Source organism: Chenopodium album, chromosome 18 (assembly GCF_948465745.1).
Source record: "Chenopodium album chromosome 18, dcCheAlbu1.1, whole genome shotgun sequence".
Taxonomy (NCBI): Eukaryota; Viridiplantae; Streptophyta; class Magnoliopsida; order Caryophyllales; family Amaranthaceae; genus Chenopodium; species Chenopodium album.
The window spans coordinates 7008513-7025151 of record NC_137851.1 but is presented as its reverse complement, the minus strand read 5'-3'; the positions used below and the strand labels follow the sequence as shown (position 1 = coordinate 7025151).

Genomic DNA, 16639 nt, shown 5'->3' with positions numbered 1-16639 from the left:
AAGTTCCACAATAACCAAAACTAACCAAGACTAAAGACTTATAATTCAAGGTGATGAGAGCAATTAGCTGCTTTAAAAGAGACTTTGCCCTCTTCAAGATCATACCCTACAAGAAAATCCATCTGAACCAAATTCCCAAATATGGCCACTTCACTTGCTGGTATCATTGCAAGACACACCATATCTTCCTGCACTTTAACAAAAGTATGTTGGGTTTTGTAGTGTGTGGAGAGTGGTTCAAGGAGGCAAAGGAGAGCATAGCTTTGGATGTTAAGCTATGGGTTGTTTGCTTGGTACAAAGCAACAACGAAAGGCAAGGGTTGACTTTAAATGGGCATATCTCAAGATCTAGAAATGATATTGAGATGATTCAAGTTGGAGGTGATAGCTCGTCTCAAGAGCTTTCCAACGACTGGTCATAAACTAAATTTGGCCAAGAAACGAGGAAGATATGGCTGTTTTACGAGAAGCTGTCTTGCAGGGGAAATCGGAGCGGCCGCTCCTCTTTAGAGGAGCGCCCGCTCCGTAGAGGTTTTTGCCATTTTCTTCCAGTTTAATGGTGCGTCCGCTCCTGTTCATTGGAGCGCCCGCTCCTGTCCAATGGAGCGCCCGCTCCTGCCCAATGGAGCGCCCGCTCCACTGGGTTTCACGGGGCTCTGTTTTTTCACGCTTGAGCCTCGGTTTTACGGTCTTGTTTTCTCCTTTGCTATTAACTTATAATCTTAGCCCTTGGATTATTTGCCTTGTATTTGGACTATATATACTCATGTATATCATTAATTAGGTCATGATGTTAGATTGAAGAGAGAGAAAAAGCCTCTTGAGATTAGTTCATCTTCTTAGGGTTTAAGAGAGTGAATTAAGAGAGGTGTGAGCTTTCATGGTGTATTGAGAGCTTGTAATCATCATCATCAAAGTTACTCCATAGTGGATTGGTGGGTTTCCTCCCGGCACTCGGGTTCCCACGGTAAATTTGTTCTTGTTTCTTTCTTTACTTGTTTTTCGTTCTTCGTTGTTGTTGATTGTAGTTAATCATAAACTTGTTAGCACATTCGTAATCCCTTTCAAAGTATTTGACGGTTTGAGTTCGAGTTCGGCCCCAGCAAAACGCACCTTAACTACCGGAACATCCATATCCTCTTCACTCTTGTAACACAGTGACATTACTCCTTCTGGATCTTCAACAGATTCGGCTTTAATGTTTTTCCTCAACTCGGCCTCTATATCCTGATAGAATTCCTCAGGCAACAGTGTTAATGTTGTTCCTGAATCAATTATAATATTACCTTCCTCAGTATACTTACTATTTTTTGTCATGGAAGAGACTGATGTTTTATACTCAAAATTAACATTTCCAACTGATATGCTTTCTAAAGTCAGATAATAGAATGTGGATGGATCTTTTGTTACTAGAGGTGTCGAAATCACCCCAGGACCAGAGACTAAGGCCTCTGGTCCGAAGCTGATCTTACCAACTAAATCTGTTTTATCCAAGAGACAAGATGGACAGGAGAAGGAGCTCGAGGCTTGGTTTTGGGGTATAAGGTATGGTATGTTGGGCAAGAAACGAGCCACAGAACAAGGAATGGTGGAGCTAGGAACGGAGTTGGTGTGGTTCTCGATGAGAGGTTGGCAAAAGAGGTGATCGAGGTCTATCGGAAGAACGATAGGTTGATAAGGCTGAAGTTGCTATGTGGCAAGGAGATTGTGAATGTTATCAGTGCTTATGCTCCCCAAGTGGGTTTAGATGCAGAAGAGAAACGACAATTTTGGGAGGACCTAGACGAGGTGGTGCAGGGTGTCCACCACTCAGAGAAGTTATATATTGGAGGGGATCTAAATGGGCACGTTGGGGCGAGCCGAGATGGCTATGAGAGTGTCCATGGAGGCTTTGGGTATGGGCAGAGGGACGCCGGTGGTGAAGCTATTATGGATTTTGCCCAATCATATGATTTAATTTTGGCTAATACTTGGTTTAAGAAGAGGGATTCACACTTGATAACTTTTCGGAATGGAGCAAATGCAACTCAAATAGACTTCCTGCTCACAAGGAGCATAGATAGACAAAGTTGCATAAACTGTAAGGTTTTCCCAGGGGAGAGTGTGGTCACCCAACACCGGCTATTGGTAATGACTATTCGTCTGAAAGAGAAGGCGAAGAAAAAAGTTAGACAAGAAGAACCAAGGATAAGATGGTGGACCCTAAGGGATGCAAAAGCTAAGGTTTTTACAGAAAAGGTAATTGAAGAAGCGGATTGGGATGGAGAGGTGGATCCGGACATGACCTGGTTACGAATGAAGAACTGTTTCCTAAGAGTGGCCAAAGAGGTCTTAGGGGAAGTAAGGGGAAGAACTTCGGTACAGAGAGATACTTCGTGGTGGAATGAAGAGGTGAAAGCAGTAATTAAGCAAAAAAGGGAATGCTATCAAGCCTTAGGAAAATGTAGGAGTGATGAAACCTTTGCAGCGTATAAGGAGGCTAAGAGTAAGGCAAAGGCAGCTGTTCGCCAAGCAAAAGAAAAGGCATATCAGGAGGTTTATGAAAAGCTTGATTCCAAGGAGGGAGAAAGGATCATTTATAAGATGGCAAAGAGAAGACAAGAGGCAAGGAAGGATATTGGCATGGTGAAGTGTGTCAAAGATAAGAACCAAATGGTCCTAGTGCAAGAGGAGGGCATCAAGGACAGGTGGAAGGGGTACTTCGATGAATTATATTTTATTTGGTATGTCGTTTTGGCACTCAGAGGGGGACAAGCAATGAAGTGGTGAGTTTGGATGGAAAGGATTTGACCATGAGTGAATGTTTTAAGTACCTAGGGTCGATCATCCAGAAGAATGGTGACATTGATCAAGACGTGACCCACAGGATTAAGTCAGGGTGGCTTAAATGGAGAGCGGCCACGGGAGTGCTATGCGACCGCAGCATTCCCTTAAAGTTGAAGGGAAAATTCTACAGGACTGCCATAAGACCAGTGTTGCTCTATGGTACAGAATGTTGGGCTTCTAAGAAAGAGCATATTAAAAAGATGGAGGTTACGGAAATGCGCATGTTAAGGTGGATGTGTGGAAACACTTTAAGAGATAGAATCAGAAATGAGGTTATTCGCAAGAAAGTAGGTGTGGCGGGCATTGTAGATAAATTAAGGGAAAATCGTCTGCGTTGGTTTGGACATGTAAGACGGAGACCCGAGGGTGCACCGGTGCGAAGAGTGGAAGAGTGGGACCATGGAGGGATTAAACGAGGAAGAGGGAGACCAAAGATGACTTGGTTGGAAGGAGTGAGGAAGGATATGAAGTGCATGGATTTACGTGAGGATGAAGTTTTGGATCGTAAGGGATGGAGGAGAAAGATTTATGTTGATGACTACACGGAATAATCAAATTTGGTTCATGTTAGCCGACCCCACTTTTGGGATTAAGGCTTTGATTGATTGATTGATTGATTGACTAAGCAATATGAGAACTTCCCACCAATAGTTGGCTTAATTTGGGACACCAGAGATAGTGCACCGCCCCCAAGCCCAATTATGCCTGATCCTAGCTCGTTGAAGGTACCTCCATTCTCATGCCCACACCCAACTAACACTTCTGGAAACGAGGGTGTGTGAGACCCAAAGGTGACAGTCTCAGAGGCAAGGACTCCGTTTGTGTAGGACTTATCCCCATAGGAGTAGTAATAGGAGCAATCACCATTAGAGTTACACGTTCTAGTCGCCAAGTCTGTGTAACAACGAGGGGATCCACATGGTATTTGCTTAAAAGAGGATGATTTTTTGGGGTCAAAGATTGGTAATCTCTGCTTGTAACACTGAACACAGGGCTTGCATTGGGTCCAGGTGAGATCACTCCCGGTATCAGCTATCCCAAGCATGGTAACCGGGGGACTACCTATTGATATGTTCATTAAGTATTCACCCTTGGCAGGAATCACCGGGGATTGGACCATTGCTTGCGAGGCCAACACCTCAAAGTGACTGGCCCTGGTGGTGGAGCGGCGGAGGGCATCATTTAGCCGCTCCCAATGAGTCTTGGTGGAGTTATGGAGAGGGGATAGGATGGAGTCTCTGTGAATGAGGTTTACAGTGAAACCTAGTGCTACTGCTAGTATAGAAGAAAGACAGATGAACAAGAATGAACAATGCAAAATTACTGAAGAAAACGCTGCCATGATAAATGTATTAAGGAATTAAGGAATAGAGTATAAAAAGAGGATTCGAGTGCAATGGAAGATTGTAAAAGGAGAGATATATAAGGAGAGAAAACACAGGCAAAGGTGAAGCGAAAAGACATGCATTGATTGATGTTAACAACAGCAATAAACAAAGAATACAAAGAGATTGGAATGTGAATGAAAACGCAGGATTTAAACTGGATGATCAAGCAAAAGAGCAGTTATACTGAATTAAGGCAGCAGTAAATGAAAGCATAACAGAAGGCAATAACATAATGTAATACTGACAAGATGTTAATCATATTATATAAGCAGAGTTCTCAATTAAACATCAGGCAGTAAATAAATTACATTAATAATAATGATAATCATCCACATAAAATTGAAATGCAAAGAGCAGTAATGAAAAACTGCAGAATATTTTTAGTTATTACAGATCTTAGCAGTTGGGTTGGCGACACAAACAGGACCATAAGCTTTCTTAGCTTCAGGGGAACCACGTTTCGGTTCATCAGCCATCGCAACACCGGCAACAGAAGCAATGGCAGCGGCTGCAGCAGCGAACATAATGTCTCTCCTTCCATTGTTGCTGCCCTCTTGGTTGGTCTCACAGCTGACCTTCACAGTGTTGGGTTTAGCACTGTTGGTGATGACAAGCCTCCGGTGGGAAGCAGCTGCAGGAGAAATAGCGGCAGCGCCACCGAGGAAACATGCTGACATGCTGATTGAAGCCATGAATGCTCTGTTTTTGGTGTCTGAAAATGAAGTGTATGTTTCAGTGTGAGTGTGTGTGTTGAACAGAGGAAGAGGATAGCTTAGCTTAATTTCAACCTGAAACTTTTGGCGACAATTTAGCATCTTATCCCTGTATTATACCTGACCAACAACAGTCTGCCACCTGTCAATGTTGATTTTGTCCTAGCTGGCAATCTAGCATTGGTGCTTGGCATATCACAAGCAATTTAGCTAAAAAATCTATGGCATAGAAATGCCACGTCAAATAAACTCCAGTTCTTCTTATGATAGATACAGTATATCATCTAAAAGATCTAACGTGCCCGTTCATAATAGATAAAAAAATTACCGACAGATAATAGCCGTGATTATCCAGTAATTTTCTTCGGCAGTGGCATATAATTTACCAAGGCCTGAAAGTTGTTTAGTGATCCAACAGCTTGGCCAACAGCCATTATACATAGCAAAACAAGGCCGGTCAGATGACTCGACCCATCAACAATCAAATTCACATTGAGCCACAAAATTCATAGTGTAAATTAACATGAAAGATAAATAAAGGAAAAGATAGAGTGAAGAAGGTGATTGCACTTGCATTACCATTTTCTTCATATCCAAATTACACTGTTAAAACTCTTTGTTCGGTGCAAAAAATAGAGTACATTCTATCACTAGGGTCTAGGGACATAGATCATATTCCAAAGAATGATGAATATATTGTGTATACTAATTTAATGGTAGCTATCATCTATAAGAAGAACTCAACCTACGACAAACTAAGCATATTGTAGCTCCAGTTCACTCGATTCATATGGGGGAGGCATGAGATCATCCACATTTGCAAATATATCTCCACGGCTGGGTGGCGCCCTAGCAGCAGGTGAATCAAGGACATAGTCTGGAATAATGGGCAATGTCTCCTCAAGGAGCTGTTTAACTGTCTGCAAATATTCAATAATGAGTGAGGATATCGCAGATGTAGCAAAATGGTTGTCAAAAAATGTACACTTCTTGCGATGATGGAGAAAGCCATAATAGCTCTATATCTCCCAGACCATAGAGAGAGAAACATTTCCTAAAAAGATTTTTCAGTAAGCAACAGATAAGCAAATGAATTTCAATGACAGGCATACCGTGCAATGGAAAAATGCAGCATCCACATTGCGCTTCCAGACAGCATTTCTAGGCTCGGAATGAAAAAGGTTCAACAAAGGCTGTTTCACACATATAAACAGGAGAAAATTAGTTCAGGGGAATAAGGACAATATTATATATACATAAATGGAGACGGCGCTGATATCTAAAAGGAATTGAAAGCTCCTATTTATGCCTTGAAGGCAATTAGTCTGATAAGGAAATAAAAAATGCTATGATTTTTGCAGTTTGATTAGTATAACCAAAGTCCAAACTCTTGAAAAATGATTAATTACCAAAAAACTGTAAAAGAGTCCAGCTACAGGGGTTTCATTGAAAAATAAAAATCAGCATTCTGCACTTGTTTGCTCCTTGAACAATAGGCACGTCTCAAATCAGGGAAGTTCAAATAGGATTGAGCCAAAGGCAAATAAATAAAATAAATACTCAATTAATTTTTTACCTTGACCAAATCCCGAACATTTGGTCTGTTATTGCCATGTTTGCCAAGCGCGGAATCAGCATACTCTTGATACTCCTTCAAAACCTACAACAAAAGTGATCAGCAAAATAAATGACCAAGATATCAAAGACATTGTCAATCACAATGATGCAGACTCAATCTATAAGGCTAACCAGTAACCACTAACTGCTAACCTGACGACGTGTAAGATCGGAGGGAGGATCACCATAGACTTCAGTGTCAACATCTCTCAACAATTGCCAAGTACTGCAATATTGACATAGTTTTTCAGAAAAACAACCAATAGCAAATACATGTAAAATCTGCACAAAGTAAATTATTAAGCAAAGTACTACCAAGTTTTTGCGCTGCAATTTTAAAGAGAATTCGTGAAATGAGAAAATACCATAACCTGAGAGAAAACAAACTACAAAGTAGGATTCTTGCCTCTGTACAAAGACCAGATACAGAGACAAATTATGCACTGATTTTAATAGTTCAAGCCAGATTACATCGTTCAAAGAAGTTAAACTAGTCCTTACCAAGTTACCAAGCTCTTTAACTAGCCCTTATCAAGTCATCAAGCTCTTTAACTAGCTCTTATCTAGCTCTTTTACTCAGAGGAAGATAGGAAAAATAAAAGAAAACAAACACTTTTGCCAGGAAAAGAGAGAAACAAGAAGGCCGGTTCCTCATCAGGTTTTCATCAATAGGTCTATCACCAATGATGCATTTAATACTCTACCAAGGCACCAATCTCTCAAAGCTCATCATCTAATCATTTAGAGTTTTACCTTCCCTAGTTATGTTCATTTCATTAAAATTAAGATTAACTTTCATATAAAAGTAAAGATCCAAGTTAAAATGTAAAAATCAAAGAAATAAATTTGACTACCCAACAAAAGTATGGGAAAAAAAAAATGCCTAGAAGTCCCACCATAGGAAATTCTACATTACATATATAAACCCATCAATTACCATAGAACCAGAACAATTGCAAGATATACATTGTGTGGTATACAGGTATACTGGTATGGCAAGTAGCTGAATATCACAAACTTGACTACAGGAAAAACTCAAAACCTCATCAAAACGTTTCAACACAATCAATCAGTACTCCAGGATATACTCACTTATTGTAGGCAGCACGCCCAACCATTACCCCATGAGCTCCTTTTTTCAGTGCTCCATTCACCTTTGAACCAGATAAAAAGACATAGGGAGGAAAAAAATAATATTAGATTCCAGATATCACAATCACCAACAAAAGAGAGACACGAAATTATAAAGACTGCATATCAGACGAAAGATGATAAAACCACAAACATAATAAACACAAAAATTGTAGCTATACTGTTTAGCTCACAAGACACATTTGGTATAGCCAGTTGCTTATAACTAAAAGCCATAAAAGTAAAAGGTCACAGCCCATTTATTGAAATGCTACATTAAAGGCATAATCTCTATTTTTATAGCTTTCACAAGAGCTTGGTAGAGTATACCACAGGGCTTTGTCATCAACCAAGAAATAACATGTACAAAACCCCACAGAAGTTGACCTATACATTGCTTCCACGGATAAACTAAAGCAAACTTATTTACTAAAGAAAATTCCAGCCAAATTAAAGCATGTTGGACCATTCTTCATATAAACCAAGGGTGAATAACTGCGAGTGATATATCATGAAAAGATGGCAACCTTCATAACTAGAATAGATTGTGAAGGTAGCTCACAGATAGTGTGAACCAGTGCAAAGGTGTCAATACAGGACAACAAATGGAGATGAGCCATCAGGCAATGGAAAAAAAAAAAAAGGCATTGCCGATATAGAAATTCTTAACTCCACCCCCCCCCCCCCCCCAAAAAAAAACAAAAAAAAAAAAAAAAAAAAAAAAAAAAAAAAAAAAGCCTACCGCAGCTAGGCAGTAGATCAGAATAAGCATGATGATCAGAGAACTACTAAAGGGGCTAGACAAAAGTTTTACCTCTTCAATTGAATTTATGCCTCCATTTATTGTGAACTTCAAGTCTGGAAAGTCACGTACTAGAGCATAGTAGAATTCATATCTGTGTAACAAACATCGAATTACCCCATCAGTCATCAGTTCAAGTGCACAGCACTATTAAATACAGCTCTAATTCAAATAGATCTCCTCCGACCATTAACTTCAACCTAAATTAGTCTAGCTTCCAGCCGAGAGGCAGCATTTGAAATACTGTTACTTACCTGAGTGGTGGAATTGATCGATTTTCAGCTGGGCTAATGCCATTGAGTAGTGCTTTCCGCGAATGTATGATAAAGTGCTTGGTAGGAGATGTTGAAGATACTTTATAAATGAAATCACCTGAATAACAGGAAAAGTAGCGATTTGAAAATTAATCAGACGGCATCACAATAAAGTTTCACCAAAAATTTATCCGACACCAGATGAAAGGAAACAAAATCTTCAAAATGACAACGAGAAAGCCATATAGTAAAGATACAGTCCTTTTTCCAAATGCCACATAGAGTTACTATAAACAAAACCAGTCCCCAGAAACCATAAGGAAAAGAGGAGAGAAGGGCAGATACCAGAGAGAATGAGAGACCTAAGAAGTTGGACTACAATTCTACAAACAGAAAGCTCAATTTTCTATTTTTTGGAAGACAAATGATGCTTAAAGCAAATCACTTACACAGCTCATTATAAGAATCTTGATCATCAACACCAATGCGGCATTTGACAGTCACAGGAACATCTGTATTGGCAGCAATAACTGACATGGCCTCGCCGACAAACTTTCCTTGCAAAGGCCAAAGAGTAATAACATTAGGGAATCTCCTTACTAACAAAAAATAATCTTCTTTTGCAGTTCGGTAAGTCAGTAAAGATAGTTCCTTACCTTAGGATCAAGCATCAGGCGCACACCAAAACATCCATGTCCAACAACCCTAGGGCTAGGGCATCCACAACTGATCAAAAGATAAAAAGGTCACAGAATTTTGGTAAGACAAAGACCAACAGATACCAGTTAAATAAAAGAAGATAATGAAACTAATCATCCTTTATATAAATAAAATAGAAAAAAGATATTGAGCACCAACTTTAAGTTAACTTCATCGTAGCCATAAGCGTTAGCAAGTTGGGTTGCTTTTGCAATATTCTCCAAGTTATTCCCGCCAATTTGAAGAGCTATAGGATGTTGCTCTGGAGTAAATTCCAAAAACCTGTCCTGGACATTTCAAAAATAAATTATATTTGACCCAATCAATGCCCAAAAAAAGAGAACATGTGCCTCATAAAATTGCTCCATAGCCAAAATAATTTAGATTTTAACGCTCGGTATTTACTTGTAAAGAAACATACTCCCACACCCATATGTAAGTACGAAACATGCAAACCAGTAAAAAAAAAAAATGACACATTGCTATAAAAAAAAAAACCATCATTTCATATTTAATTACTGAAAATCAATCTCATATTACAACTTTAAGCATCGAAAGTAATTTGAACATAGAACTATAGAAGCACAAAGCATATACCATAGCACAAAATTCATTTTAAATGGAAGACCTCCTTCCAATCCTAACCGATCAAAAACAGATACACAGAAGACAATAGTTTCTAATAAAACCCAAGTTTAAGGCACTGAACAGCATAGGATCTTCACTAACCAGATTACCCTTCTGATAAACAATAGTTTCTGCAGCAAGCATCTCCGTGTAAAGCCAAGCCTTTTTTGATATGATTCGTGCGAGCACCCTATAGTGATTGTCCGTCCACTCCATCATTGGTGCGACACTGGGAATCAAATCAGTAACATTAGAAATTCATGTCAAAATGGAGTTTAATTTGGTGAAGTTAATCAAATCATCCGAACCCTAAAGGAAGACGAAAACACACCTGAAGAGGGGAGGAGGGTAGCGTGCCACAACCATTGGTGATCCTTTATGTAATGTGTGGCCTTGGCCACAATAGTGTAATCTCTTTGATGATGTTGAATTTCCAACTACTAAATTCGACGAAAATCGGGGCGGAGTTTGAGTGACTAAACAAAGTACAGGAGCACACGAAGTTACGACACTATACCCTGCAGACCTCATCATGCCCTAATCAGATCACAGACTCCATGAATATTATGTAGGAGTTCACTCACATAACAAATATCATTAGCTACAACAAGAATATGAATTTTTATAAAGGATTGTACATAGTAAATGAGCATTATAACATACGAAATACAAAACACATAATTTGTGAGCTCAAAATTAAATTATTAGATCCTTGCATCTAAATCTTAGGATACCCACAGAAAAAACTTCAGGAAATAAAAATCAAAACTTTGAATTATCATGAACCCATTTATCATAATTAGTTCGAATACTAGAAACATAATCACTTAAAATTAATAGAACAAACAAATGATATCTGAGTTTCCAATAATTATGAACAGAATGACCCACAAATTCTACAAATTAAATGAATTAAACAGAATTATGAACAACTACAATAGAAAATTATAGCAAGAAAAAGGAAATTAAAAAAGGAATTAGGGTTGTACTTGAAACTGAAGCAACGACCAAATTGAAGGCGTTTGAAATTGCAGCAGAAGCAGTAATAAGGAGGAAGATGAAGATGAAGACGAAGAGAGCAGCTACTCTACAATTTTGCGGGTTATATTTCTTTGTTTTTGGAAACTGGAGAAATACAGAATACTGCAGTAAATTGATCCTGTGGTTCTGCTTCTGCTCTAGTTTGGGCTTATTTTATTTAATCTAGTTTGGGTCAAAGCCCATACATGATTTCATATTTTCATATCCAAAATTTCATTTTTATGTTATTACCATTTTAAATTTGTGGATTTTTTGGTTTTTTTTAATGTATGGTAACAAAATAATAAAATATTATTATAGTTTTTCTTTTTTTTTTGACAAAAGAGCTATCAAATAAAAATAAAAACAAAATAACAACTGTCAACAAACCGCAAAACAGAAAATACAGTAATTGACGACGCCTAGCACAAGCAGCTAACCAGTGAGCAGGAGACACCCACAAACGAGGAACCTTTTGAACTTGGCAAACCAAAAAAGATTGAACTGAAGCGCACAACTCCTGAATGAGCCACCAAGCAGAAATGCCCATTGAACCAGACGGAGGAAGATAAGTAAGGAGGGTAGCACAATCTGTATAAACCCGGATTTTCAAGAAGCCTTTACGAATAGCAAACTCCAAACCCCAGGCATAGGCCTGAAGCTCAGAATGCAACGCTGAACCTGCCATAAAAACCCGACAACCACCTCCTAGTACCTCAGAAGAATGAAGATCACGAACTATCCAGCCTGCTCCAACCCTATAAGTAGAACAATCCCAAGCCCCATCTATAATCAAACAAACCATTGGAGAAATATAAGGTAACCCCTGTAGACAAAGCCTATGGACATCCTGCCTAGCCTCCAAACGACCCAAACAGGAAAACTGCGAAGACCTCTTCCAATCTAGAGCTTGCATACTACGAAGAAACCAATCTGTCGCTAAATCAACGATTGTCCTAGGGGACCAAATAGCATTCCTAAACCTCAGTTGATTACGAGAAATCCAAATTGCCCAAAGAAGAGAAAATAAAGAAGCAATACCCTTCCAATACTTCAACAACGAAAAATGAGAAATTATACTTGAGAACCAAACACTAAACAGGGGAAACTGCATAAGGTCCCAATTAATGCCCAAAGCTCCAGATAGCCAAAGACTGCAAATAGCAGGACAATCTCTGAATGTATGAGATATAGATTCCACATCCACATGACAAAAGGCACAAACTGGATCAACTGAAAAGCCTCGAGAATGTAGAATAGTTGTCAAAAGAAGAGCATCATGTAACAATTTCCAACCAAAGATTTTCCACTTTGGAAGAATTGGTAAAGCCCATAACATCCTCCACCATGCTGGAGAGATTTGAGCTTGAATACCGAACACGACCCTAGGATCACAAAGAAGGGCATAAGCAGATTTTGTTGAGAAAACACCATCCCTAGTAAACTTCTAGTAATCAAAATCATCCATTAATCGCACTGACCGATCCAACGAAAGAATTCTAGTAACAGAGCTAGAATCAAATAGCTTGTGAATAATAGTAGCATCCCACGCGTAAGAACGCGGATCAAATAAAGAAGACACAAGAGTCGGACGAATCGACTCGGACGGAAGATCCTTAAAATGTACCGGTCCCCCCGGCACCCAAGAATCCTCCAAAATACGAACTTGGGAACCTGAACCAACCTTCCAAAACAGACCCCGACAATGTAACACCCCAATAATTCTCCCTTTTTTCCAAACCACTTAATTTAAATAAAATAGTGGAGAACCATTGGCATGTTACCGCCACGTGTTAAAACGTTAAGGCTTTATCAAAGTATTGCAGCGGAAATCCAACTTAAATCTTAAAATAATATAATTTAGAAAACCAATAAGTCAAAGCTTACAAATTGGAACCATAAAGGCCCTTACTAAACCAAACTAATATTTAAAATCCCAAAACATAATTGAAATAGTAAAACATAGATAAGTTTAACACAAAGAACGAATACTCTCAATCACACCAATCCCTTGACAATGCGTATGTCAAATCCCCGAACCTCACATCATCAAGCTAACCTGTGCAATACTGCTCCCCAACAATACAAGTGTAATAATTGGATCATCACAGGGTCATTGAAAGGCGAAGGCCATGACCAAAAGAAAACACACACAAAAGCACACAATCAGCAAAGCTGAGTACATACAAGCTACAACGTACAAAACCTAACATGCTCAATTAATTAAAGTAAATAAACATACAAAACGAATTCATTAATCAAGACTCCACACTTAAACAATTCAGTTGACTCAACATACTTAGTAACCAGTTCCAAACACTTGACTCTTAATATTTAGTTTGATTAATTTAATTTGGAGTAAGCAATAGACGAGGTTGTCCAACCCACCAAATCATTTTGGTCCCAAATGACCATTTAAAATAAAAGTTTAGCGCAATGCAAGAATGGGCGCGACTCCATTCTCACAAAGTTAGTCTAGGATCCATCTAACTTTCATTATAAAATAAAAATGTAAATACCAAAAGAGAAGAGGACATGTTGATCAAACAAGCCTCGAAAAGCCACGGGCTACCACCGTGTATCCCAACCCATAATTGTCAATACTCTAAAAGTGCACACTTTCCAGAGTTTTATTGCTCATCCTTGTTTCACTTTACGTGATTACAATTTTAATTAATAGCCGACTCATTCAAGTAGACCATACATAACAATCATACATCAATTCACTTTTAATCTTATTTAGGACAATGGTGATCACATCACAAATTGACCTTTAATTCCTTTAAACTTCCAAATTATCCAAAATTGTTGAACATAGTCAACCCACCTAGCCATTTCGGCTTGATCCACTTTTACTCAACATACTAACAAGTCATGCTTGAGTAATAAATAAAATAATAATAACCTTGTGAAATAATTAATGAATTTATTCCACTTAAACCATTCAATTCCAATCCTTCAATAATCCAAATGTGGTTAATAAACCAATCCAATAAAAAATATGCTTGTATCAATATTCCATACAAACAATTAATCCAATATAATTCAACATGCTTGCATCCATAATTCCATACCAACATAATCAATTCACCAAAACATGTCTCATAAACATAAGCACATGAATTAATTAAATGTATAACCAAACAATTTCCATCCAAGTGTTCTCTAAACATGAAACTAAGTTCTTTCTTTGGTACCTAAACATGATACTACTTACAACGAAGTAGACATGTACGTACCTCGTATAAACAATCCTTTGTGCCACTTTTAATCACTCAAAAGTCTCCTAGGGAATAATCACTTCCTAGAGAACAACCAATAACAATAAATTAATACTCAACCAAATTTCCAGCAACTTAAATTTACTTTAGACTACTTAAAAAAAATCTGAAAATTATTTAAAACCCCATAATTAAACTCCTTTTTAATGGGTAATCACACCCTTTCATTAAAATCACAATTATACTACTTTAAATAAAATTCCAGCATTTTTAAACTAATCAAAAACCCTTTAAAACTCAAGGATAAAATTTAAAGCATAAAAAAAACTTCGTTAAAAATCAAAAACTGCCCGAAAATCATATTTAAAGGCTGAATTTGGCCACGAGAGGGTGGTGCTCACTACCAAAGGTAGTGAGTCTTTCTTAAAACATTATTTCCACATGGAAAACACTACTTTTTTATCAAAATCGGATGAGTTCAGAACCTAATCAGGATTAAAACAGGATTAATATTAACGAATGGAAATCTAAGAATTAAAACACGAATTTACGTGTTCAAAATATTCTGGGATTAAGTTAAACTAATCAGTACTTATAATCACCAAAATTTCAAACATCATTACTATTTAAGCCCTAAATCAATTGTTCGTAAAAACCCTAAAATCGTGATTTTCAATAATTAAAAACCCTAGGTTATAAAATTTACAAAATCTGAAAATTATGACATTTATAAAATCTGAAATTATAAAGTTTAATCATCAAAATACAATTTGATACTAATTAAATTAATTTCAAACAATAAAATCAATACCCATAAATCAGTAATTATAATTACACAAATTAATAAAACAAAGGAGAAAATAAGACTAACCGTTTGTGTGGGGAAAATTTTGGGGATGTATGGGGTATTTATAGGGGAGAGAGTTGTAGGGTAAGTAGGAGTATTGGGCCTCATAAAATTAATGGGCCAATTAGGTAAATGAAATGGACTAGGCTTTGTTTGTACGGCATAGATTGTAGAATGAAAGCTCATAAAATAATTTGTACTAAAATAATTTTCGACCCAAATTAATAATTTAAAACTTTTTAAAGTAAAATCCAGAAAAATACAAATAAATATTATAAATAAAATAAATTTTCATTTATAAAATATTTAAAAATACGGGGATTACAGACAACCCCAAGATGGACGAGAAGCCGAGATCGAGTCAAAGAAACGAAGAGCTGGGTACTTCGCAAACAAAAGCCGAGAAACCAACAACTAAGGGCACTGAATGAGCCGCCAACTCTGCTTAGCTAACAATGAAGAGTTAAAAGGGGCAACACTACGAATTCCCAATCCTCCTAAACCCTTCGGAAGATGGAGCAACGACGAAGAACGAAGAGCCAACCCTCGACTAGGAGAAGAAGACTTCCACCAAAATCTGGCTAGTAAATTATCCATTCGAGAACATATAGAACTAGGAATCTTGAACACAGATAAGATGTGATTAAAGGAGGCAATGAACACTGAGTTAATGATAACAAGCTTGGTCGCCGGCGAAAGATGCAGAGAAGTAAAGACCTCTAGTCATTTGGCCACCTTGTCCAAGAGGAACCCAAACTCACAGCATTTACTACGGCCCAAATCAACAGGAAGCCCCAAATAAGAGCCCAATCTAGATTCAAACCTCATTTTCAGACAACCAGACAGATAAGCTTGATAATCCTCAGGAGTATTGGGGCTAAACTTGACAAACAACTTTTGCAAATTAAGCATTTGACCTGAAATATCACAAAAAGCAGAAAGCACATTCAGCACTTGTGCACACGCAGGGGGTGAGACCCGGAAGAATAACAAGGAGTCGTCAGCAAAGAACAGATGTGAAATGGAAGGAGCCCCCCTTGCAATTTTAATACCCTGAAAAAGGCCTTCAGATTCCGTCTTACGAATCATCGCTGAAAGAACATATTTTTAAAAATAACATAAAATTATTTTTAAAAAGAAGTTGCATAAAAGTTAACTTTGCAGACAAATGACTTTTAAAGAATTATCGATATTTTTTGATGTAAAAGTCAATAATAATAGTGAACGTATTCACGCTATCAACTACTCGTGTTATTCAGAAATTGTGGCGAAAATAGTTTGGGTCTTTGGGATGTGAATTTTTACATCGTTATTGGAAGATATTTGCGTTGTTTATTGGCTTTCAATAAAAGGTGTTAATTAAGCAAACTGGTGTAATCGTTCATGGACTACCATTAGAACTTTTTTTTTAAGAAACCTTTGGAGCTAAGCTAATGGTGCATTCATTTTACTTAATTTACACTTTTAAAAATTTATCTAAGCTTATTTTAAACA

The 16639-nt window shown here is 37.7% G+C and overlaps 3 protein-coding genes and 1 pseudogene across 6 annotated transcripts; all 4 read right to left on the bottom strand.

Annotated features, from left to right (window-relative positions):
* Positions 1-38: 38 nt before the first annotated feature.
* On the bottom strand, positions 39-4168 carry LOC145592912 (aspartic proteinase CDR1 pseudogene; annotated as a pseudogene).
* Positions 4169-4444: 276 nt separating this feature from the next.
* LOC145592911 (photosystem II 5 kDa protein, chloroplastic-like) lies at positions 4445-5044 on the bottom strand. Its single transcript, XM_081649426.1, has one exon. It carries the CDS (start codon positions 5027-5029, stop codon positions 4595-4597), a length of 435 nt encoding a protein of 144 aa, XP_081505552.1. The 5' UTR covers positions 5030-5044; the 3' UTR covers positions 4445-4594.
* Positions 5045-5479: 435 nt separating this feature from the next.
* LOC145592909 (uncharacterized) lies at positions 5480-11198 on the bottom strand. 4 transcript variants are annotated; one of them, XM_081649423.1, is made up of 13 exons: positions 11047-11198; positions 10389-10636; positions 10160-10286; positions 9590-9717; positions 9388-9457; positions 9181-9283; positions 8732-8849; positions 8490-8571; positions 7637-7698; positions 6698-6770; positions 6504-6587; positions 6040-6120; positions 5480-5847 (listed from the first exon to the last, which is right to left on the bottom strand). In XM_081649423.1, the coding sequence occupies exons 2-13, from the start codon at positions 10589-10591 to the stop codon at positions 5683-5685; spliced, it is 1296 nt and encodes a 431-aa protein (XP_081505549.1). In that variant the 5' UTR covers positions 10592-10636; positions 11047-11198; the 3' UTR covers positions 5480-5682. The 4 variants fall into 4 exon arrangements, with proteins under 4 accessions (XP_081505549.1, XP_081505548.1, XP_081505551.1 ...); XM_081649422.1 differs by having other exon boundaries at positions 10389-10594; positions 11047-11197; XM_081649425.1 differs by having other exon boundaries at positions 10389-10533; positions 11047-11196.
* LOC145591684 (uncharacterized) lies at positions 10820-16234 on the bottom strand. The gene is made up of 6 exons (XM_081648189.1): positions 15881-16234; positions 15586-15766; positions 12559-12751; positions 11457-12462; positions 11047-11182; positions 10820-10953 (listed from the first exon to the last, which is right to left on the bottom strand). The coding sequence occupies exons 1-6, from the start codon at positions 16232-16234 to the stop codon at positions 10820-10822; spliced, it is 2004 nt and encodes a 667-aa protein (XP_081504315.1).
* Positions 16235-16639: the final 405 nt, after the last annotated feature.

Excerpts from the sequence above, each read along its gene's own strand:
- LOC145592911 (XM_081649426.1), bottom strand. The coding sequence starts at position 5,029 with ATGCTAAATTGTCGCCAAAAGTTTCAGGTTGAAATTAAGCTAAGCTAT.
- LOC145592909 (XM_081649423.1), bottom strand. The coding sequence starts at position 10,591 with ATGATGAGGTCTGCAGGGTATAGTGTCGTAACTTCGTGTGCTCCTGTA. Across the intron at positions 9,458-9,589 it reads TACGATGAAGTTAACTTAAA|TTGTGGATGCCCTAGCCCTA; the intron begins GTTGGTGCTCAA and ends TCTTTTGATCAG. Across the intron at positions 5,848-6,039 it reads CTGCATTTTTCCATTGCACG|ACAGTTAAACAGCTCCTTGA; the intron begins GTATGCCTGTCA and ends GAATATTTGCAG.
- LOC145591684 (XM_081648189.1), bottom strand. The coding sequence starts at position 16,234 with ATGATTCGTAAGACGGAATCTGAAGGCCTTTTTCAGGGTATTAAAATT. Across the intron at positions 15,767-15,880 it reads TTGGGTTCCTCTTGGACAAG|ATTCCTAGTTCTATATGTTC; the intron begins GTGGCCAAATGA and ends TCTGTGTTCAAG. Across the intron at positions 11,183-11,456 it reads TGTTTTGCGGTTTGTTGACA|TTTCCAAAAACAAAGAAATA; the intron begins GTTGTTATTTTG and ends GTATTTCTCCAG.